Source organism: Oryza brachyantha, chromosome 3, assembly GCF_000231095.2.
Source record: "Oryza brachyantha chromosome 3, ObraRS2, whole genome shotgun sequence".
Taxonomy (NCBI): Eukaryota; Viridiplantae; Streptophyta; class Magnoliopsida; order Poales; family Poaceae; genus Oryza; species Oryza brachyantha.
Genome location: NC_023165.2, coordinates 13,620,453 through 13,642,815, shown reverse-complemented (window position 1 = coordinate 13,642,815; position 22,363 = coordinate 13,620,453). Strand labels below are relative to the sequence as shown.

At 38.1% G+C, this 22,363-nt stretch overlaps 2 protein-coding genes and 1 pseudogene across 5 annotated transcripts; 1 reads left to right on the top strand and 2 right to left on the bottom strand.

The window, feature by feature from the left end:
* Positions 1-3,271: 3,271 nt before the first annotated feature.
* Positions 3,272-10,565, bottom strand: LOC102708512 (uncharacterized protein C630.12). 2 transcript variants are annotated; one of them, XM_040522753.1, is made up of 13 exons: positions 10,296-10,565; positions 9,927-9,965; positions 9,594-9,772; positions 7,234-7,369; positions 6,225-6,321; positions 5,933-6,004; positions 5,760-5,860; positions 5,496-5,530; positions 4,841-4,898; positions 4,692-4,766; positions 4,466-4,623; positions 4,109-4,369; positions 3,272-4,023 (listed from the first exon to the last, which is right to left on the bottom strand). In XM_040522753.1, exons 1-13 carry the CDS (start codon positions 10,434-10,436, stop codon positions 3,780-3,782), a joined length of 1,596 nt encoding a protein of 531 aa, XP_040378687.1. In that variant the 5' UTR covers positions 10,437-10,565; the 3' UTR covers positions 3,272-3,779. The 2 variants fall into 2 exon arrangements, with proteins under 2 accessions (XP_040378687.1, XP_006651476.1); XM_006651413.3 differs by having other exon boundaries at positions 5,933-5,992; positions 10,296-10,563.
* Positions 10,566-13,794: 3,229 nt separating this feature from the next.
* On the bottom strand, positions 13,795-20,442 carry LOC102708232. Of its 3 annotated transcripts, none has more exons than XM_015834700.2 (13): positions 20,287-20,442; positions 20,135-20,204; positions 18,560-18,611; positions 18,266-18,348; positions 17,901-18,195; positions 17,358-17,795; positions 16,807-16,909; positions 16,600-16,733; positions 16,191-16,422; positions 15,713-15,848; positions 14,556-14,647; positions 14,356-14,479; positions 13,795-14,214 (listed from the first exon to the last, which is right to left on the bottom strand). In XM_015834700.2, the coding sequence occupies exons 1-13, from the start codon at positions 20,364-20,366 to the stop codon at positions 14,101-14,103; spliced, it is 1,953 nt and encodes a 650-aa protein (XP_015690186.1). In that variant the 5' UTR covers positions 20,367-20,442; the 3' UTR covers positions 13,795-14,100. The 3 variants fall into 3 exon arrangements, with proteins under 3 accessions (XP_015690186.1, XP_015690185.1, XP_006651475.1); XM_015834699.2 differs by having other exon boundaries at positions 17,358-18,014; positions 18,099-18,195; XM_006651412.3 differs by having other exon boundaries at positions 17,358-18,195.
* A 3-nt stretch (positions 20,443-20,445) lies between these two features.
* LOC102707950 lies at positions 20,446-21,716 on the top strand (annotated as a pseudogene).
* The last annotated feature ends 647 nt before the right edge of the window (positions 21,717-22,363 follow it).

The following is a 22,363-nucleotide window of genomic DNA, read 5'->3' as shown; positions in this document are numbered from 1 at the left end:
GTAATAGGATAGGATGGAGCAGTATTATGGTTTAGTGGGTGGCCTTGAGTGGGTGGGTGGGTGATGAACCCATGATCACAAACTTTGGTAGTGTTGCACTGCCGACCCAAGTCACGCAATTTCCATTCTTTATTTTATATTAAGAATTTTTTATTTATACTTCTGTGCAATCATGAAAATCGACCGCGGCAATGAAAATAACGCTTAAAGAAAAACTTATAATTAACTTACAGTGCCATAGAAGGACACTGGGTTCCGTTCGTTTTCCTTGGTGATACTTGGACGATTGTTTGGCTTTTAAAATTATAAACAAAAAATAATTTATGAGTGAAAATTTTATATGCGCATTCTTAGCAATCTAAAAGCTAAGACTAAAAAATAAATTTCGGCGAAAAAACTCTAAATCAACTCCAAATTTAAGATAGAACGTTTAAATTTTGGCTTATAAGCATACACAAAAGTAAAAATATGGGAACGAGAATTTCAAGCTACTAAGTGGTGTAATTTATAAAAAAATTCTTTTATTAGCTTCTCATAATACATTTTCAAAATAACATTTAACTTTATATGATTTAATTCATATCTTTATCTCGATCAGAAAATCAAATCTATCATCCCTCATCCATTTTAAAACAATCGAATCGGGCCTAAGCTACCCGTTTGAAATAATTGAGATAGGAGGGTTAACTTATTTTTTTAGCTACCTGAGAGTATAAATGAATAATTTAACTACTCTAAAATTGAAATTTTTGCTCTAGAAATATCACATGAGGAACTTTGCAGAGGATATGAATAATGGGTACCCATATATAAAGTATAACCAAGTATAGACATGGGGCGGAATGCATGAGATATAAGATAGCCTATAGCGCGAATAATGTGTTGCGTTGTATCCTGAGGTAAGAAATTTCAATGAAATAATACCACATAAAGATAAGAAAATTAAAAATTATATTCAACTAGATTCTCTACCTTGCCTATCAATCGGTATATAAGGGGAGGCAGGCTTAATTTCTTAAGAGCAAAATATTCAACACCCCAATAAATCAACGGAATACAATTCACCAAAATATAATTATGGTATTATGAATAGGGTATTACCTAACATCAATGGTCTGAACATTTATAAATCCATGTCTTCTACTTCTGTCATGCTTTATATCTCATGTCATATCCTCTTTCTTTAATGCCAGTAGAAACACAGACAAGCTCTTATATAAAAACACTTTGCACAAAACATACTATTTAGATGCTAGGGAAGCGTGCCGTAAAATCTAAGGTATATCATAGCTACCAAAGAGGGTCTAAGTACATTGCTAATATAGTACCCATCCTAAAATAATTTTATGTTTAACCAATTTATTTGCTCTACAAATGCTTTATTTTTAGAATAGTCGTTGTATTGGAGTATGAGAAAATAGGGTACAAGTTCAATAGAGTTCAAGGAAGTAGGGACAAGTTTACTGAGGCTATGTTCAATTTGCAAAACTATTTTGCAAAAAACATTACATCGACACGTACGGTCACACATTTGAAGTATTAAACATAGTCTTATTACAAAATAAATTTCAGTTTCTATCTGGAAACCGTGAAACGAGTCTTTTGAGTCTAATTAATCTATCATTAACACATGTTGGTCACTGTAGCACTCATGGCTAATCACGTACTAATTAGGCTCAAAAGATTCATCTCACGATTTTCCCTGTAACTGTGTAATTAATTTTAATATTTATGTATATTTAATGTTTCATTTAGATGTCCAAAGACTCGATGTGATGTTTTTGAAAAAAGTTTTTGGAACTAAACATGACCTGAAGTTTGGAAAAAAAAACTTGAGTTTGACAAAGTGAAGAGAATTATAGTCTTTAAATGCATATCGGTATATATAGGATGAGGAAAGATAAAGCCATTAGGGGAAAGAAGTACTAATGCTAACTTAGCTAGTATTTTTACACATATCCACTCAGATATAGCTCTGGGAACTCCTCAAATACCTAATATTTAAAATTCATACTACTATGAAGATTTGAACTGATGCTACTCATGTCACCGCAACCACTAGATTACGTGCCCTTTCACAACTAGTCTTATCATGATTAATAAACAATCAACTAATCAGTTTTAGAATGGACTATTAATGATGAGCAGGGTGGCACATGGGGATGTCACACTTATGCACATGATGGACGATGCCCCGAGGAAAGGGAAGGAGATGAAATCTGCGAGATGGCGACTGAAATCTGACAGGAGTGACAGTGGTGGTAGCCACAAGGACAAATCCAGGTACGTACATACATACAGTACATCTGATCTCTGCTTGGGTTTGACCGATCAAAACAACGCACAAGTGGTTATTATTAGGGCACTGCATAATGCTGCACTGATGGTGCTGGCTACTGGCTAAGCATCCAAGATTAATGAACTAGAGAGAGAATCAGACAGGCAGAGGGGTTAGCAAGTAAGTAGTAGCAGCACGGCTTCTAATTAATCTTGATGGCTCGCGTGCCGTGCCAGGCTCTACGTACGGAGTACCAGTCTATCCACGTTATCATTGGCGAAACTGTATCACATCGAAACGAAATGTTACTAGAAACGAATTAGTAAGCCCTCCATAATTCAATAGATGCCGATTTTTTAAATTTTTTTGATCATTCTTTTACATATTTTTTTCTAAAATTATGCAAAATTTAAGTTATAATTAAAATATGTTTAATAATAAATCCAATCACAACAAAATAAATGATAATTGTATTTTTTTTAAGACAAATGATTAAACATGTAATAAAACAAATACATCCTTGTAGTTACATGATGTAATAAAACAACGATGTTGGAGAGAATACATCCTTGTAGTTGCATGATGTAATAAAACAACGATGTCGGAGGGAATACATCCTTGTAGTTGCACGATGACAACCATACGCCCATGCTCGTTTGTCGTAGAAAGTCTTCATTTCTTTGGTAGTTTGGTAAATACGAGGGCAAATAAATTAAGAGTTCGAAAAAGTGAATAATATTAAGGTAGTTTAAAAATAAAGTTTTTTTTTGGACGAGGGGAGTAGACAAAACTGCTTTTTCCTATGCAAGTGTCATAAAAATGGAAAGACATGCAACCCTTTTGCATGTTGTCCAGACAGCACAAAAAAAAACAAGTGTTATCATAAAAGAAATTTGCAGATAAAACGCTGGCTTGAATTAGTATAGCATGAATACTAGGTTAACAAAAAAAATGCACGTAATTATTAGGCAAAAATGGGCATGAGATCAAGCAGTAAATACATGTTCACGGACATGCATGTCGTAGCAGTAGTTTACCCAAAAACAAAAAATCCTGCAACAAATGTCTCTACAGTATATAACTAATTTACAAAAGATAAAAACTAGTAACGATGTAGCACGCCGTCGGCACCGCCAACTCTTTATCAAGAGTTAGTTTTGTAATATGATTTATAGTGTCTTAGAAGACCATAATTATTGCCATATAGCCGCATTACAGGTGTCAAGGGGAGGAACAATAAAAAATCTCCGACACCAACTGAATCATTTGTGATCTTTAAGCAATATCTACCGGTATGAATATTGTACAAAAAAAAACTCATAGTTCTGAGCCTCTGACAGACAAAAGAACAAGCCACTTCTTAACGTTAACGCACAACAACGATTACCCTGGTTGAACTGGTAGACCATTTGATGCCTCAACCAAAGCGATACTAAATTAATTGCGGGTCCTCCTATTGGTTGTACTTAATTACTGATAGAATTAGTTTTTCACATGCTGTTCAACGGTCAATCCAATCCTTGAACAGAAGCATCATGTATAGAGGGACATTCAGTGCGGCGATGACAACAATCGACTGAATGACACGAAACAGCCTCTGAAGCACCCTCCTTATTTTCAATTTGCTTGAGCGAGGCACCTTTCCTCCATCTTCTGGTGTCATTTCTGAGCTCATCTCAACAAGAACAGATGAATCAGGCTCCAGTTGATGCCTTCTGGCTGTTGCCCTTGCAACAACACTTCCCCTGTCATGAAAAATAGAAAAATCTTCTCAGTACAAAACAAAAGCCAATTTCAGGTGGCTACAGTCATTGTCCAAAAAGCACATACCGTCCTGTAGCTTTTGACTCTGAGCTAGATCCCGGGGTTTTTGCCACTGCCTTTTTAACCAGGTGCATGGACCCCTCTGCATCCCAGACCATTTCATAATCACCATCTTCCTCGTCATCCTTTTCTTTTGTTCTGGAAAACAATTCAGCAGCCACTGAACGCATGAAGCTTACAAATGCGTTCACATAAGGAAGAGATCTGAGACCATTTGTTGGCCACAAGATAAGCAGAAGAATGGTCACTACAAACTGGAAGATATACCTATATAAACAGAAGACAAATCATACTTAATCAAATAGTGACTGTAAACTGGTCACTTTAAACAAACAAGTTGAAGGTGCACATTACAAGAATTACCATATATAGATATGAGTTTGTTTAGGCAGGAAACAAAGATTCGTCAGAACCTCATGTTCTATATCAGTAGAATTTGCTGGCAGCTTGGGCCCAGCAGATAGCAGCATAAAAGATGGATACAGATTCCCCTGCTGCCAACTTATTGTACCAAGGGTATGCTGCAGCATTAATCATTTCATGAGCAAATTTTGAAACATATGGCAGCATAAACCTCAAATTTTCTAACCTCTGTTACTGGTCCAAAAGGAGTGGGATGAGCTATTGTACACTGGTCATGGTCATGGCCTGAGAGCACAACAACCTGTAGAGGGATTAACTATATTTAAAAATTCAAAAGATAAAATTAATTTACTGGAAAAGGCAAAAACAGCTTACAGGCTTCAACAAGCTTAGCAAAAGGTCAGAAGTCTCTTTGCTTAGATAATTCTGGTAGCTGCATAAAAAATATTTCTTATGTCAATCCTTTGGTTTTGCCATATGAAAACATAGGAAGCATCTGCATTAGATTAGAGGAACAAACATTTAGTGCAGGACTCTCTAAAGCAATTAGCCACTCTTACGCTAATAAGCTGATGGCCATAGCCTTTTTTTTCCTTGGCTTGTGGTTTGGGGTTATGACTCTATAGTAGAACTTGTGTGACATAAAAGAAGCTAACTTATAAAGTACAAAAGCCAAAAAGGCATAAACCAATAAGCTTAAGCCAAAAAAGATGCGCACTAGAGAAAGCATGCGGACCCACTCCAACTTGCATCTTGTGCTTGGTATAAAACTTAAGCAACTCAATCTATTTCTGAGCCAGTAGTCCAACAAAAATGCCACTGGTTGGACAAGATCACCAGGGTACCACAAACTATTTCTGAGCCAGCAGTCCAACAAAAAAAGCCTGACCTGGCCAGTGACAGGTTTCGGTTTCAACAACTGTAAAATAATAGTTATACTGAAGAGAATTTAACCAGTCAGGACAAATATGGGCTGCCTACAATGTTAGTCAAGAGAAGGAAAGAAAACATAGTTTGAGGAAGGGCATACGTTATCCCTTGATCCATGGCTGCACTTGATACCCTCTGTAACATAATAAAATAAATCAGTGAAGTGCATATTTGATTGACTGAATTCCTTACATGGATTAGGTAAAAAAAAGTGCCACAGTTGTATCCATAAACTGCCAAGCCAGTTAAATGAAATATGCTATGATTATACCTTGTGGCAAAAGGAGCATAGGCAAGTTTTAGGAATTCCTCTTGTTCAAACAACACACTATAGTAACAAATAGCAACAGAGTATCCGCTATACCTGATTTATAACAGGTGAAGAACGATGTGGACCACAAGGAGAGTTGTCAGGTCGGTAGAGGGGGATATGTGTTAGTAGAACCTTTGGGTTTGATTTGTTACCTTAAAACAGAAGACCTAATCAAGACTCTGATAATATTATAAGATTACATAGTCATCTGTACAATGACATACCAGAGGATAATGTTTTAATGAACTCCCAAGAGGAGGATCTTTCTTTGCTTTCTTTGGCTCCTGCAGCATAAACTAGCAGGTTTTTAGCTATATAAAGCTTCGTCGTCAAAGGAAAACTGCAAGCAACATGACATAATTATTCATGAAAAAGTAACCTTAATTCTAGAATATGAATGTATGTGTCACAAGGAAGAACTTCCTCTATAGTATAGCCTAGAGAAGTCTTCTAAAAGATAACATAAAATTCCATAGCAGATAGCACAGAATCAAATATGGACGCATGTAGACCTACCATCAAGAGTTTGAGCATCAACAACAACAAAATCCACCTTCCCGGCTGAAAATTGGTAGTTTCTTTTTCCAAATTCTTTTTCATACCGAGTAATCACCTACAAGAAAGAGTAAATGGGATTACAGGGATATTATAGGTTGCCAGATGCTTCAAAAACACTACATAATTTCTTAAAAGCAACACTGCAGCGATTTTTTTATTTTTTAAATCTTTTTAATAAATAATTTTATTACTAAATCTCGGGAGAAAATATTTCCACTGCAGCTTGAATTTGACTCGAAACTATTGTATATAGTTATTTTCTTGACATCAATGTAATTCAGTTATGGACTGTAAACTCACATGTGAACATAGTTTAATTTCAGGGTTTAGAAACATTTTATATAAATGCTCAAAATGCCAATTACTAACTATGGTAAAGCCATTCAGAGCAGAGAAGACAGATGGGTGTTGGGTGGAGTATGGTGTTATTGCCATCTGTTTGGAAAGATGAGACAAACTAAAAAGAGCATGGCAACACAGTCAGTGCTGACAGCTCACAAGGATGAATGGGTTCAGATCCTACAGGATCACTCTATCACATGGCATGCACAATAATGTCTTACAAACTTTAAAGGCCTCTGAAATTATTCAACACTCTCCAAAGTATAAATCTAGTTTCTGGAGGACAATGCATGTGAAAACAGTAGCAGTGTGTCCAGGGTATGCACAGCATTGACATAGCGCTGGAAGCTGATAATCAACTACAAACTCGGTGGTAAGCACAGCTATATCATGCAAGCCATATTTTTTAAGCATGTGAGATTAGTGTGGCATGTTCTGAACTCCCACATATACTTTGATATAGTGCACAATAGATTCTAATAAAATATTGAATAACCACATGAGAAAGAACCAATACAGACCAAACAACAATAATTATATGACTGGCAAAATTGGAAAAGAAACTATGACTTTTGATTTCAGCATGATGCAAAATAAGAACAATGAAAATGGAGAGGGAAATCACCTCAGGATGAATTTTGTGAAATGCTGAGTAACCAATATCATGATTTCCTGAAAGGTAGTAGATTGGGATGTTTGGATTTGTTATATGTTCGTTCATGCTGAATATATGATTAAAGCGGGACAAAGATTCATGCCACCTGAAAGGTTTTTAACACAAATTATAAAAGAATATATATTGAAACGAACCGTTTCATAATTTTGTGATGGAATATCACTGAAAAGGTTCATAAAGACAGATCACAAACTAAGAAAAGAATAGATTAATCATCAACTATCAACTAGGTCATAAATCATAACTCTAGGGAAAACAACGTACCAACAATAATTATTCCAGTCAATATGAACAGTAGCAATAGCAAAGAAAAAGGGAGAACACTATAAAAACAGAACATGGACAGCAAGGAATGAAAGTATTGTTTGTTCATGGGTGAGAAGTAGCTACAAGGAGTCAAGGACAGCTAAACAAAAAATATACAGTCACTATTGATACTAATGTAAACCATTTACTTGAATGACTTATCTATTGCTTTAAAAATTAAAAGGGACCCTGCGATGAAGGTGGAATATTTCTAGGGTGCATTAAGAAAGTTCATGACACATCAAGTTCAATGCTATCATATATTCCTAATATTCAAGAAGGTTATTGCATAAATATTTTCTATACAAGTGAACTATTTTGTTTAACTTAATAATGTCAGCTGCAAACTTTATTGGATTGCCAAACAAGAGGTAAACTTTTTTCCTTGAAATTATATATATATATATATAGAGCAAGACTAATGCATGCACTCCCCTTAGTATAAGCTATTTTACACCCCCTATCTCTTCCAAGGCCTCCCAAGACCCATTCCACCTCCCACCCTCCTCTCAAGGCCCAAAACCCATCCCCATCTCATTTAAAGGTTAGTCAATGGGTTAATTCCGTGGATCAACTCCTTTATGAGCTTCCTCTCATGTCTATTTAAGCTCACCTCTCGTCTTACAGGAATTGTGCAGGTAACACAACGACAAAAATATAGTAACACGACGACTAATTTACAGTAACAACGTCGAAACATACTCATGAGGAATCTACTTTTTTAAAACAATTTTTTCAAACAATATGATACAAAAGTTTTTAAAAAATAATATATGAGGTGAGAGATAAAGTTGTTTAAAGTTTGGAATCTTAAGAAATATCTATAAGTGCAGTAACGATGTGCCTTCTATGTAGTAATAACGCTATGTTGCTATAAAATATGTGTAGTGTTACTGCACAGTTACAGTAACGTCGTGATAGAAGTACAGTAACATCGTGATATACGTGCAGTAACATCTGTGTTACACAATTGCAGTAACGTCGTAATAGAAATACAGTAACATCACGATAGAAGTACAGTAACATCATGACTGTATAATGTTGCTCCAATACAACTAATGCATGTGAGAGAGCTAAAAAATATTGTATTCCCAATCTTTAGAGAGCAATATCTCATGTGTTTTATATTATTTTTCAAAACCGTTTTCACCACATTGGTTAAAAAAATATGATTTAAAAAACTAGATCCGTCATGACTATATTTTGACGTTTTTATTGCATTTTGTAAGGTATGTTACTGTACTTTTACCTTCGTGTTACTACACTTTTCAGATAGACGAGAGTTGACAAAGGTGGTGTGTGGAGGAAGGTCAAAAGCACAAGAGTTTTTTGCCTTGAAACTTTAGCCTTAATATTTTCTGGAAGACTTGGGACAATGACAATTTTCAACGTTTGCACCATAGTGACAATTACACCAAATTAAACATTTAGTACAATATGTAGTTTTAAACATTTGAAAAGCAAAAACCCAGTATACAAAAAAGACAACTTGATTCTCCAATTTGTTAGGCTGTTTGAAACCCAAGGATGCATATATATGCAGGAACTGTAAAGTGCTAGTTTGAATTAGATAAAATAGAAATACGATTTTATAATAAAAGATTATAATTAATTGCTTTAAAGAAAAAACAGCATCCACCAAACAAGTCCACTTATAAATAATATGCCACAAATTTGATTTTAGTTATCACATATCCAGTAGTCCTATTGTGCTTCCATGTTCCAAGACACACAAACAAATTATCAGTTAAGTTCTACTGCCTCTGTTTCATATTGTAAGACTTTCTAGCCTTACTTAAATTCACCAATTGATGAATATATATAATTTATATATATGTCTAGATTCATTAGCATCCATATGAATCTAGACAAGACTAGAAAGTCTTATATTGGGAAACGGAGAGAGTAACTGGGAACTGCTGATTAGTAGTAGATGGGAAATTTAGAAGTGATCATTTAGAATGTACTAAAAGGTGATAATAGAATTCAGTCCCATGCCTTACTCTTCATTGGACATATATGGGCCCCCATCGAAGTAATCTCCGAGAAATAAAAGCACATCCGGCTTGAATGGAAGTATCACAGACTGAAAGGACCTTCTCATGTTCAAATCTGTGTAAAACTCAGCAGCTTGCAGCGCAATTGAGCTCGGTGGAAGGCCAAGTGAGGTGCTGTCCATAAGCTGCAAGGGATTTCAGAAGAGAATAACAGATGTATTAAGCTGATTTTTGTATGTTCCAATGCGGCTCTCCTGATTGCTCTCTAGAGAAAACAAACAGAAAAATTGAAAATGTTTTTGCACAATCTCACGAGATAATGTTTGCAGCCAAACTAACCTGTGGATCAGCAACAACGGCAATCTTCGCATTGTCACTCTGCCCAAGGAAGAGAAAACGGACAAAACAGAATTGTTGTTAAGACAAGATACTGTAACAAAGAACCATGCAATCTTGGCCTAGCCAAAGATAATCCACATCCTCCCTAGCTATTTCAATCTCTAAATTGTAACCGCTTTAAGATGCTAGTATTAAAACTTAAGAATGTGTTGTGATTTCCCATACTACAGCAACTGGTTAGGCGTGCCAATTCACAAAATGGAGGCTCTCCAAATTAACCTCATCCTAAATCAGGAAGGTCAACACGAGCAATTGAACTAGTCCTCAAAATGGCAGCCCAGAAGGTAGCGGCGTGGCGCGCGCACTGACCGGAGAGGTGGAAGACGACGTGGGGGAGGACGGCCAGGAGCAGGAGAGGCGGGCGGCCCAGTAGGCGGCCATCTCGCCGTAGAGCAGCGCGGCCGCCCAGGCCGCGCACAGCAGCAGCGTCAGCCGCGTCACGCTCTGCATCCCCACACTCCTCCTCTTCCTCCTCCTCCGCCGCCGCCGCCGGCGACTTGGTTGGCTGGCTGAACTGCAGCGTGCAGGCGGGCGGCGGCTGTCGGATCCGCGGCGGTGAGTGGGTTGTTCTGGTTTTTGGCGGCGGAGAACGACGGCGAGATCTACGAAACCCGGCTCGTGCTCGGGCTCGGGCTGGGTTGGGCCGAGCTAGACGACTGGACTCGACGCAAAGCCCATTCGTCACCTGGGCTCGATGATAGCGATTGTTAGCGCTCGTTTTTGTTAGCGCACGCTTCTCAGACCGTATAAAGTATTTTAAAATACTTAAGTTTATTATTTTATTTTTATATAGATTTTTAATTTTATAGTAGCTAATAATTTTATCGTTTATACTATTAAATAACTATTAAAAATCAAACAATATTTCATCTTTGATTAAAAAAAACATGACAAGTCGCTGGCTCGTTTGGCTAGAAGGCGACGAGGGTAAAGGGGCAATAGCTATTCCGATGAGAAAAAAAAAGACATAACAAGTCATTGGCTAGAAGGTGACGAGAGCAAAGGGGCAGCACCTATTCCGATGAGGCTATGAGAAGGGGAATAATTAACTTTTTGTCACTCGCATATTTAGTCATAATATATTTGTCACTGGACTCACATGTCATAGACAGCGAGTGGCAAATTCATGGCAAATCTATTATCATCCAATTTTAAGAGCGGCAAAAAATTAAACACCAAAGGACGTCGGGTCGATTGATGCAGCCTAAGAGTAGCCATGGCAACAAGTTGGGGTGAGCATGGGTAGTGCAAATCCATGCCCTATCCGATACCTAGGTTTGTCCATCCGATCCATATTCGGTGGTTACCTATTGAGTTTCACATGAGTATTAACTTAGTAGATAGATAATTTAGTAAAGAATAATATAATTAATAAATTATAAAATTATCATCAACGGTTTAAAAAAGCAGCACAAATTATCACTAAGCTAGCATAGTTTTGTCAAAGTTCAAAACTTTACTGAGCCAATGAAAAGAGTAACAAGAGATAGACCAAACTCAACCTCTACATGTATATCAAGTTGGTCATGTGTTACCTATGGGTATAATATAGAACCCGTCAACCGTCTACTAGGTTTTCGGGTTGCGAGCAAAAATGCACGAGCAAAAAATTAAGTTGTGCATGTGCCTATCAAGCAGGGTATCCGTGGATACCTGGATCCATGAGAAAAAGTTTCATTCCAACATGAGGCCAACAACTGATCTAGATCAAAAACGTGAACTAAATAAGCAGACAAGGTGATATGACAAAGATGTGTTGGGCCATCACCTTTTTATTTTTCTTTTAAAAAACATTGTTACCGGTTTGGCTGGCATGTCAATGCCATGTGGACTAAAACCACCATGGTTTGAAACAAGAGTAGATTAAATGGTTTTTGAGAGGTGAGGGTATATGATATTAGTTCTTGAAGTTGAATGGTATAAACACGATAATTGAGGTGTGTGGAGGGGTGTCTCAAATAGACTTGCCTTATTAGGTTTAACCCCATCATTAGATGGATATTTAATTGCTAGGATGTTTATTATATCTCTCACACTTGGAGCAGAGCAACCACGAAGCAGTTGGGATAAGCTAACTAGTGAGAATTTACAAAAGCTAGGTTTTTGATTTTTGACTTTTTATTTTTTAGATTCTACAAGTATAAATATCGTAATCTGAATAAGAATCTAGACCGTTCGAGGAATTTACAAGTATAAATAGTGTGATAAAATGAAAATCTATATTGTTTAGAGGGCTGGAGTATCTCAGAAACCGCACTGCTAAAAGCTCCCTTAAATAGAGCCTATGGCTGCAATGTAGCCGCATTGTTACTGTTAATCACTAGTTACTCAGTCTCAAAATATTAAAACCTAATATTAATTTCACATAACATAGTACTAATGGAGGTAGTCCGTAATGTCAATCCTTCTCTTCCCTGGAAAATCCTCTAGTTGATGTGGGATATTCCTCTAAGGCCTAGAAAACCCCTCAAAAACCTGGCAATGGTCACGTGGGAATGGTTGTGGTCATGGGAGAGTAATGGCCATCTAAGGATAGGCATTGATGTGGTCACGAGAGGAGAAGGGTGCAGATGAAGGGAAGTGCCATCGAAAGGCTGAACATAACATGAGCCGGCAGATATCCACCAAGTCCACTCGGTGAGATTTTAACATCCTCATTTCTTCGTTTACAAGCTAACTACAAAACAGAATCACATTCAAACAAAATAAATTATAAATTAGAACCATATGATACCAGATAACACTAAGGCCCTGTTCGGATGGGGGATAAGTTAACTTATGAGTTGGCACGGAAAACGGAGTAATATATTAGTACATAATTGATTAATTATTAATTATTAAAAATATAAAATAAATTAATATGCTTTTTAAAACAACTTTCCTATAGAATTTTTTTAAAAAAAAATACACTGTTTAGCAGTTTAGGAAGCGTGCGCGGAAAACGAGGGAGACTTAGTTAACTAGTCCTCTCATCCGAACGGGGCCTAAGAACATCCCCAACAGCTCATCTAAATTTGGTCATCCATATGTTTATTTAGATGATCATCTAAAACAATTTCATAATTTATATCTTTTTGTACTCTACCAGATCATCCATATATGACATCCTCTCTTTAGAGAATAATATATGACATCTATATATCTCTGTAGGGAATGGAGAGAGATCATCCAAATATAAAGGTTCTCTCTGATATGGATGACATCTAAAAATAGATGATAGGATAGTCGTTATTTTGGAGCTCAATTTATAGTCTCCATCCTCTATTTTTCTATTTTTAGGATAAAGAATAGGATAGATAAGCTGTTGAGATGCTCTATATGTAATCGACGTGGATGGGGGAGCAGTGCATCGCAAGCGGAGATCGATGTCGGCAGAGGGGAGCAGCGCCACTTGCATGAGCACATGCACAAGCCGAGCGACGCCAACGCGTGGAGGAGCGCCACTGGCACAAAGACTCGCTCCCATCCGGACAATGGTCGTCTGTGCCGTAGATTTTCTGTTTTCACTTATGCAGAATTTTAACCTTAAGGTCAGAATTGATTTTAGGGTTCTTTCAGCAAAATTTATGCAGAATTTTAACCTTAAGGTCAGAATTGATTTTAGGGTTCTTTAAGCAAAATTTATTTCCTAGCCTTGTCTTTTGGATCACTACAAATCCGTATATTCACAGATTATTTTTCAATTGCACCATAAAAAAGGCAACCCCACACACCTAAACTTTCTCAGTAAAAAATAGCAAAGGAGCGATATACTACATGCTCACGCTATTATGACCGGCATTGTAAGACATGGTTAGTATAATCGAGTATCGAACAATACTATACCAACCTCCTTTTTTTTCGTGTCATTTATGCTATGTTTGCTAGGGAAGCTGCAACACAATGATTGCGCATTCTACAAAGAGCTTAAATATCGTACAATGGAATGCTGCAATTAGAGAGGAGTTAATGACACAAACACAGCGATGGCAGCGTGCTACACTTGTGACATGATTACATATAACAAGTCAACTACCTATTCGATGGCCTGCTTGGTATGCTGCAATGCTCACCGGTAAACAATCTCCTCTCATCAAAACAACCGCCGTTGAAGATTGAGCACAAGCGTGTTTCACTAAGTATGGTATTCTGGGTTTGGGGGGTTTGTATCACTAGCGTCTGAACCATCCTGCTGTTCAAAATATGCTGTTATGGCTTTCAGCTTTCCATTGAGGAAGTTTTTCTCTACCTGCCAGCAAGTGTGAGGAAAATACCAAATTAACATCAGACCAAAAGACCAAGGCTACTAAACATTAAGCTTCACAGGAGCATCAAACCACTCTTTTGCGGTCAAGTCAGATATACAAAAATCACAGGAAATGGATTATACCTCAACTGCCCAAGGAGGATCGACTGACAAGCACATGTCTGCCAATTGATTTTGGTCAATGTTGCGAGGAAGAAACATCACTACCCTTGAAGCGATCGACGTGCCGAGTTTGAAGAGAGAGTACCTGAAGAATCCAACCAGGGCATGTTAACATCTGTGAGCAGAACGAGAAACAAACTACTCTGGAACAAGGAACTAACCCATCACAAGGCTTAAGCATGGTGATATCATATACATCTACTTTGGCATAGTCTGGTCCACCCCAAGGAGGCGACATGAAAGCAGTTTCTCCCTGCATAAAACAATTGTTCGCCCAAAGTAAGCATATTAAACCAATTAATGCAAGAAAACAACAAGCATTGCGTATCAAGATATTCCTCCTTGTCCCTACTGTCAAGCAGTTCCAAATCAGGGTTGAGGACCAGTGGTTACCATAGTTATTAATCCACACCAGGAATTTGGTGAAATGAAAATTACATATAACAAACTGTGAATTTGGATTCCAGGTTTCTGCTAAGAAAATAATACCATATGTGTGTTCCAAAACTAGTGGGAAGAACTTGGTGCACTAACTTAATAATAGGAAGCACCATGTTGATATTCTAGGAGTTTATGGTGGTGTACAGAGCCAAAATATAGGACTAAGGTTGGGTAGTTAAAATATAATCTCTGGTTTCGTGGCATGTCTAAATAAATATTCGTTGCAGTGCTACATGCGTCCACTTCCTTATTCACTACAAATACTACCACCTATATTTGACTAGAAACCTGACAAAATATATGGAATGGGATAAAAATATCCAATTGCACTCCTAGCCAAGGGCCAATTCATCGGAATTATACAAATAAGGATTGCAATAAAGTTGATATTAATTTGGTTATTGGTAGAACATAAACTTATTTTGTATGACCTATAATACTCTCTTAGATTTTTTTTTGACGCCATTGACTTTTAGGCCTACATTTAACCATTTGTTTTATTCAAAATGTTTATATCATTATTAATTATATTCTTATGATTTGATTTATTCCTATAGGAACTTTAAGAATGACTAATAATTTTGCGTATTTGGATAAAAGATTTGAATAAGATAAATGGTCAAACGTAGATACAAAAGTCAACAGTGTCAAATAAAAAAACCAGAGGGAGTATCAAGGTAATGGTAATTCTATCCTAACATAGTAAACACATCGAGAATATGCGTGCACACAGGTACATGCATGGGCACATGCAAGCATAATAATCAAACTGGCAATACAATCTCATATGCAACTATGGGCACTAAAGGGACTAACATATCCAAACCATAAAGATTACAGATGACAAGTTTTTCAATAGATAGAGTATAAGACGTACCTTCAGATGAGGCGACATATGAATAAAATCACCTGTAATGAAATCTATATGATCATTTACTCCATAAACAGTTGCATTATGCTGTGCACAATCAATCTTTTGTGGATCAATATCAATAGCAATAACATGCTTGCACCTGAAAAAAGAAATGGTGTCATGTTAAAACTGTGTAGTTGGAGTTGCATCAAGAAACACCGAGGATTCACCCTCAGCTGTATTATCCAAAAATGTGAATATGATTGTGAAAGACGATGTGACAACAAATTCAGCAAAAAAAAACTTCCCAAAATGATTAATCTTGGTGACACAACATGTACTGTGCTTTAGGCGAACATGAAAATACTAAAGAAAATATTCAGGCCAAACTGCCAACATTCTCATAATGCAAGCCCTGAAATGCAGTCCTATGCAAAAGAGACTCAAGCTAACATATTATTCACATATTAAAAGTGCATCAAATGTGATAACAGTAACGCACTTTGTAGCAAAATGGATGGCATTTCCACCAACTCCTGTGAAACAGTCGATCACAATGCTTGCACCAACACGAGATGCATGATGCTTTGCGATGAGCTCTGGTGTAACTGAAAACCATCCTTCTTCGTCCATCTTTATACCACTGTCAAAAAGGGAGAAAAGTGAATACCGCTGCGTCCAGTACTTGGCAATGTCATTGGAGATGTTCCCTGCCAAGTCTTGACACAAATGATCTGTGGAATAATGGAAATGATTATTCAGAGATAAATAAACAGAAGGCACTAAGCAATCATATCTATCCTAAACATCAACTCCAAAATATCCTAAGAAATCTAGAAATCTGTTGGTAGTATCAGCTGAAAAGGTCTCAGGTACAGCAACTGTTACAATGCTGAGGCTCAATATCTTACATGATTTAGATCTCCTTACTCTCTTTTTCTTTTTGATGCGAGCAACCTCCAGTTTCATCTCTGAAATTTCACTCATTGAACTATCACTCTGGATACTGTCAGTGTGGTATGCTTCATTGGTGAAAGTTACCATACTGTATAAAGAACAGATATTATCATGAAATAAAATATGTCAAGGAAAGCATGATTTAATTTGATCTGACATACCATTGATCTATTCTCTCTTCATCAAGAATATCTGACAAATTGCTCAATTCACTGTAACAATCTTGGCCCTGCCCATCTAAATGCTTGTCACCACCAGCCTGATCTGGTCAGATAAGAAAAAGATGTACTATTGTATTAAAAGAAAACAGAAACACTAACTATATGGATGGGAATAGGAGATCATGCCTATAATAAAAACCAAGATAATTAACCCAGCAAGTACATAAATGTAGAACTATTTATCAAACACAAGCAAGAAACCTCTGGAAATATAGTGCCACAAAAAGGTGATGCTAACAATCTAGATTGTTGTGATTATCAACATAGAATGTTATACTAAAACTGTGCAGTATGATGTAAATCTCTTCGAGATTGCATAAAATAGATTTCACTAATTTGACCACTATTTATTTTCAACTGTTACATGCACTCAAATGCTGAGGTAAATATTCTACAACATGTTGATCAGCTTCTGGCCCTATGCTTATCCACAGTATGATCTGCACAGCACAAGACATCAGATGACAGGTCAAACTTTTGAGGGCTCTTACCGTGTTCTTGTGCTGGTATGCTTTTATTTTGTGAGCCCAGTTCATTCAAGCCTTCAGGTACATATGTGCTGGAATGTGATGCAAAATCCTCCAGCCCGTGAGGAGGATACCATGTAGACTCCTGTGTTAGGATGTTATAGAAGTAATACCGACTGTAAAATGGATCCCACAGGACTCTCCAATCACCATATTCAAAGTAAAAGCTGCTGTCAGAGTTTTGGGTAGGATTATTATCAATAGGACATGGTTCTGCTGAGCTTAGACAAGTCTCATGATCAAGACCATTTATATCAGGGGATGTTGAAGGAGTTTCCCCAGATAGTTGATCTTTTATTGTCGACAATCCTCCTTTCAGACAAATCTCAGCAGAGGAGATGCTAGATTCATTATCAACAGAATTTGGTCCCAGCATCTCCTTGTTCAGTTGCACTACAACTCCTGCAGTTTGATTTTGTCGAACAGGAGAATCTGCTTTTACTGGGTTGCTCATGTTAGCATGAAACTGAGAAGTCTCATGTTCACAATTATTTTCAGCTTTGCTACCTGATAATACTTTAGCAGAGCAGAGATCACCACAGCCCGACTCTTCCTGTTCATTAGCACACAGAATGTCTTTGTCCATCTCCTCGACATCACCTTTGCAGATTTCATTGTAACCTGCAGCGGTCCTAGATGAACTGCATAGGTTAGTTTGCTCCACAAGAACCATCAACTGACTAATACTTTCAATTTCTTTAGTACCCGTGCATGTCCTTGAATCATCGTAAATTAGAGTATTTTCTGCTTCATAAGAGACTTTCCTTCCATTCTTCTTTACTTTATTGGGTGTGTTCTTTTTCTGTAATGGAAAAAGGGCTTAAGCTACAGATAGCTGGTGGGTAGAATGATGTACTGTCAGGTGCACTTACCTCTTTACTGGTTCTGAATGAAACAGGAAGCCCCAAAGAACCCATCAGGTTGACCAATTCTAAGTCTTCAACAAACGAATGGCCTATTGGTACCATAGAAACATAATAAACATATTGTAAGAAGTTGCTGCAAACTTAGAAAAATAACACTAAATAATGAATTAATGATCTTTTCATTATTTCTTATGCTGTGTGTGGGCAGTGTATTATAATGCAAGCAGATGTCACAAGCAGGGGGGATTACAAATGGAACGAAGTAAATAAAATAACTGAATGCAAGGGAATATGTATTACCTTCATCTGTCTGTTTGGCTGGTTTATTTTGGATTTTATCTGTTTGACAGCCCTGCACAATTGAAGGTTCTCAACAATTGTGTACACACCAAAAGCTACAAATCAACATGATCCAATTTCCAAAGCATTTAAATATTTTAAATTGTTCAATTTATTTAGACAAAACAACTTGAAAGCATGTCAGAAGAAAAAAAAAAGAGAGAGACTCATTATGAGAAATATATGTAATAATGTTTAACCAAATGTATTCTAATGACTATTCTATTCATGACACAAAAGTCAAGTGCAGGCCCAGCCATTAACTTTTAGTTTAACAATGAACTGCTACTATCAGAAATTAATTCAAAGCATAAGCAACTTGATACTTAGTCCATTCAGAACTAAATACGTACAGGTCAAATGTGCTTGGATTACAAGGAATCCTCCATAAATGATAGCAAAAGTTATAAACAGAAGACAATAATTTGGGTTTCCCCATGTAGATATGCACCTTTAAACTAAAGTAATTGTATGAGATCTATCATCTACCATGCACAAATGATTATCCTTAAATTGGAGAATTGCAAAACATACTGTATAAAAGCTACAGAGAATCATGCCATGAGTCACATGCATAAGACATATATATATAGACCCATGTTTCACATAAGATCCTCCAGGTCACACACATATATATGCATACAATGCATAAGTGATGTAAGATCTTCAAGGTAAAAACACAGCCACCAGCAACTCAAACATTAATATTCCCTCTGTTTCATATTATAAGACTTTCTGGCATTGCTTAGATTCATATGTGTGTTAATGAATCTAGACACATATACAAAATATATACATGGATAAATCTAGACAAATCCAGAAAGTCTTATAATATGGAACGGAGGGAGTAGCAATGAAGATGGATATAATTTGCAAGGACGCAACTAATTCCCTAACATTGCTCATGAAAAATGCAACAAGGGTCTAGGGGTTATGTGTTGTACCATTATTCAAAGTGTTGTATGTAGAAGTTATTGGTAAGCAAACAGTACTTCTAGAACAGATATCTTATTATATCACTCACAAGCTGAACCCTTTTGCAATGTTCAGATTCATCCCCTATTAAACTTAGGTCACCCTGTATTATGTTTATCTGTTCTCTCTAAACAGTGTGATACATGCTATAGTTAAAAATAATAATATTCCTGGGAAAAATTACCATAACAAAACCTTCTTTTTAGAAAACCTCCCAGAATACTTTGCAAGGCCAAGCAAAATAAGGTCCAATATTCAAAACGCAAAACAAATTTAATGAGTTGACTGGAGTGACCGAAAAATTCAGTTGATGTATTTCTCCTTAAGCTGAAATTTCCCAGGTGGATTTCAAGTATGCCATAATCCATTCATCAAAATTACCATAATTCAAAATGACTAAAAGACTAGGTAAAACTTATTCCACTGTCCTAACAAATTAATCGCTCAAAAAGGTCAGCCAAATACTGGACCGAACTAGCAAATCAGAATCCTCATTCACAAGGCTCGACGCAAGGCAAACCAGCCAATTTGGAAGCGCGTAAGACGAAATAGGAATCTTACGGCGGAGTCGGTGTCAACGGAGCGCCAACTCCTGTGGCTCACGTCGGCGCCATCCGCGTACCAATCATCCCTGCAGCGACCGAATCAACGATAAGCAGTAAAAAAAACAACAAAAGAGATGTCGCCGGAGAACCTCCGGGGAGAAGCTTTACCAGATGTGCACTTCCGTGAGCCTGAAGTGCCGACCCAGCTTCCTTACCGCCGGCGATAGGTCCTCCGCGTCTCCCGGCATCGAGCACGGGGAAAGGGGCGAGGAGGGCTATGGCCGAGTTGGCGGCGTTGCCGGTGGAGGAACCGAGGAAAGAGTCGGAATGGAAAAGGGGGGAAATGGCCGAACAGGAGAGGAAGGGTAGGGTTTTAGACGCCGGCGGTTTCCTAAACCCGAAAAAAAAAATCAAAACCGGTTAAACCGTCCTAAAAATAAGGGTTAATTGCATCCGTGCCATTGCAAATATGCCCGATTAGAAAAATAACATTACAACTTCATAAATCGCATACATGTCATTATAATTTGTCCAAAGTGAGTTGGATGCCACTGTCTATGATGGAATCGAGCAAGTACTTAGTTTTGGCATACCGTATATTCATATGGCCATAATAGCACTTAGCTGAATCGGTTGTGTGGTTGCGTCCTCGGCTGACGATGCCTTTGCCGATCACGCGCGCCCCACCGCCAACGAGACCATCACATACGGCTACCACGGCATCTTGCACACCCTCGTCAGCAACGTTGGTGAGTAGCTCCCTTTGTTGGGGTGGCTCAACTTGCAGGGATGTCGTCGGAGGATGAAGCGACTGGGCAAGATGTACTATCGATTCCTTGAGCAGATCCTGCAGGAACACGAGGTGGCCAAAGCGGCCGTCGATGACGGCAGCCAGTCTGCGGCGGTGTGTGACTTGGTCGACGTGCTGCTCCGTCTATCCGCCGAGAAGGGCGTCGCAGACTCGGAGTCAAGGCTCACACGCGACGACATCAAGGCTTTCATCCAAGACATCATTGCTGGCGGCAAGGATAGCTCCGCGGTGACCATGGAGTGGGCGATGGCAGAGCTCCCCCGCTGGCCCGATGCCATCACCGCGGCCACCGACGAGCTCAACCACGTAGTCGGCCGAACATGCTGGGTGACGCAGCGTGACCTCACCGACCTCCCCTACATCGACGCCGTCGTGAAGGAGACGATGCAGTTGCACCCGGTGGCCCCCTCCTCGTCCCGCACCACGCCAGGAAGAGCGTGGTGGTGTCCAGCTATAACGTCCCCACTGGCACCGCACGTCGTCGTCGACCCCAGAGCCACTGCGCCGGATGGCTTGGTCCTCCGACGCTGCAGCCTCCGCGCTCTTCAATGGGAAAGGGGATTTTTCCAGTGGCCTAGCACACCCCACCTCAGCATAAGTCCATATGGTCAATGCTCAGGGGTATTTTCGGCAATACAAAAAATTGACAGTAAAAAATGGTCAACACAGCCGATTCCAGTGGCATCCAACTCATTTCGTGCGAATTATAATGGCATATATGTGATTCATGAAGTTGTAATGGTATTTTTCTAATCATGCATAATTGCAGTGGCACAGATGCAATTAATCCTAAAAATAACTAGTGCTCCAAGGGTGGGTTTGCAAGTTACAACCGGAGAAACAATTCGGATTCTCCGACTTTGTTAAGGAAAATCACAAAAAAGCACAAAAAGTCTTATGATACACTACTCTGACTTTAAACACTATAGCTATAGTAAAAAACACTATAGCATATGTACTGTTCATCGGTACTGTAACGATTGATTAGCTGCATTTGTTGCGGATCAAACAGCTGAAAATGCATCCAAAGTCACAGCACTGTTCATCTCTAATTTTTCAATAGAAAGTTAGAGAATCTCATTTGCCGGAGAAAGCCCCCACATGCAAATTGGCTACGTGTTGCAGCTTTGCACTCAATACGTTTTGCAGGGGTGGGTGGGCTACTAAGGTTTGCAGCCCACAGTGTGAACGATGTTCATAGCATGTAACGGTCGGTCCATGTTGTCATGAACATGGCGCTCAAGCCGTCAACTCCCAACCAGGGCCAGCTCTAACTTTTCGTGGGCCCTAGGCAAACTCAACAATATAGGCCCTTAAGGGTACTATTTACTTATTATATATATAGTTATATAAGATAACCACATGATCACACAAATAACCATTACTAATATAGTATAGAACTATAAAATTAAAATATTAAAATAACATGAATAC

Bases quoted from the DNA above. Each gene is read 5' to 3' on its own strand.
- LOC102708512 (XM_040522753.1), bottom strand. From the start codon at position 10,436: ATGCAGAGCGTGACGCGGCTGACGCTGCTGCTGTGCGCGGCCTGGGCG. The intron at 6,322-7,233 runs GTGATTTCCCTC...TCTTTCTTGTAG, and splicing joins TTCACAAAATTCATCCTGAG to GTGATTACTCGGTATGAAAA. The intron at 5,861-5,932 runs GTATGTCATTGT...TTCTGTTTTAAG, and splicing joins CATTAAAACATTATCCTCTG to GTAACAAATCAAACCCAAAG.
- LOC102708232 (XM_006651412.3), bottom strand. From the start codon at position 20,366: ATGCCGGGAGACGCGGAGGACCTATCGCCGGCGGTAAGGAAGCTGGGT. The intron at 16,423-16,599 runs GTAAGATATTGA...ATTATTCCACAG, and splicing joins AGTAAGGAGATCTAAATCAT to ATCATTTGTGTCAAGACTTG. The intron at 15,849-16,190 runs GTGCGTTACTGT...TTCTTTTTTCAG, and splicing joins GCCATCCATTTTGCTACAAA to GTGCAAGCATGTTATTGCTA.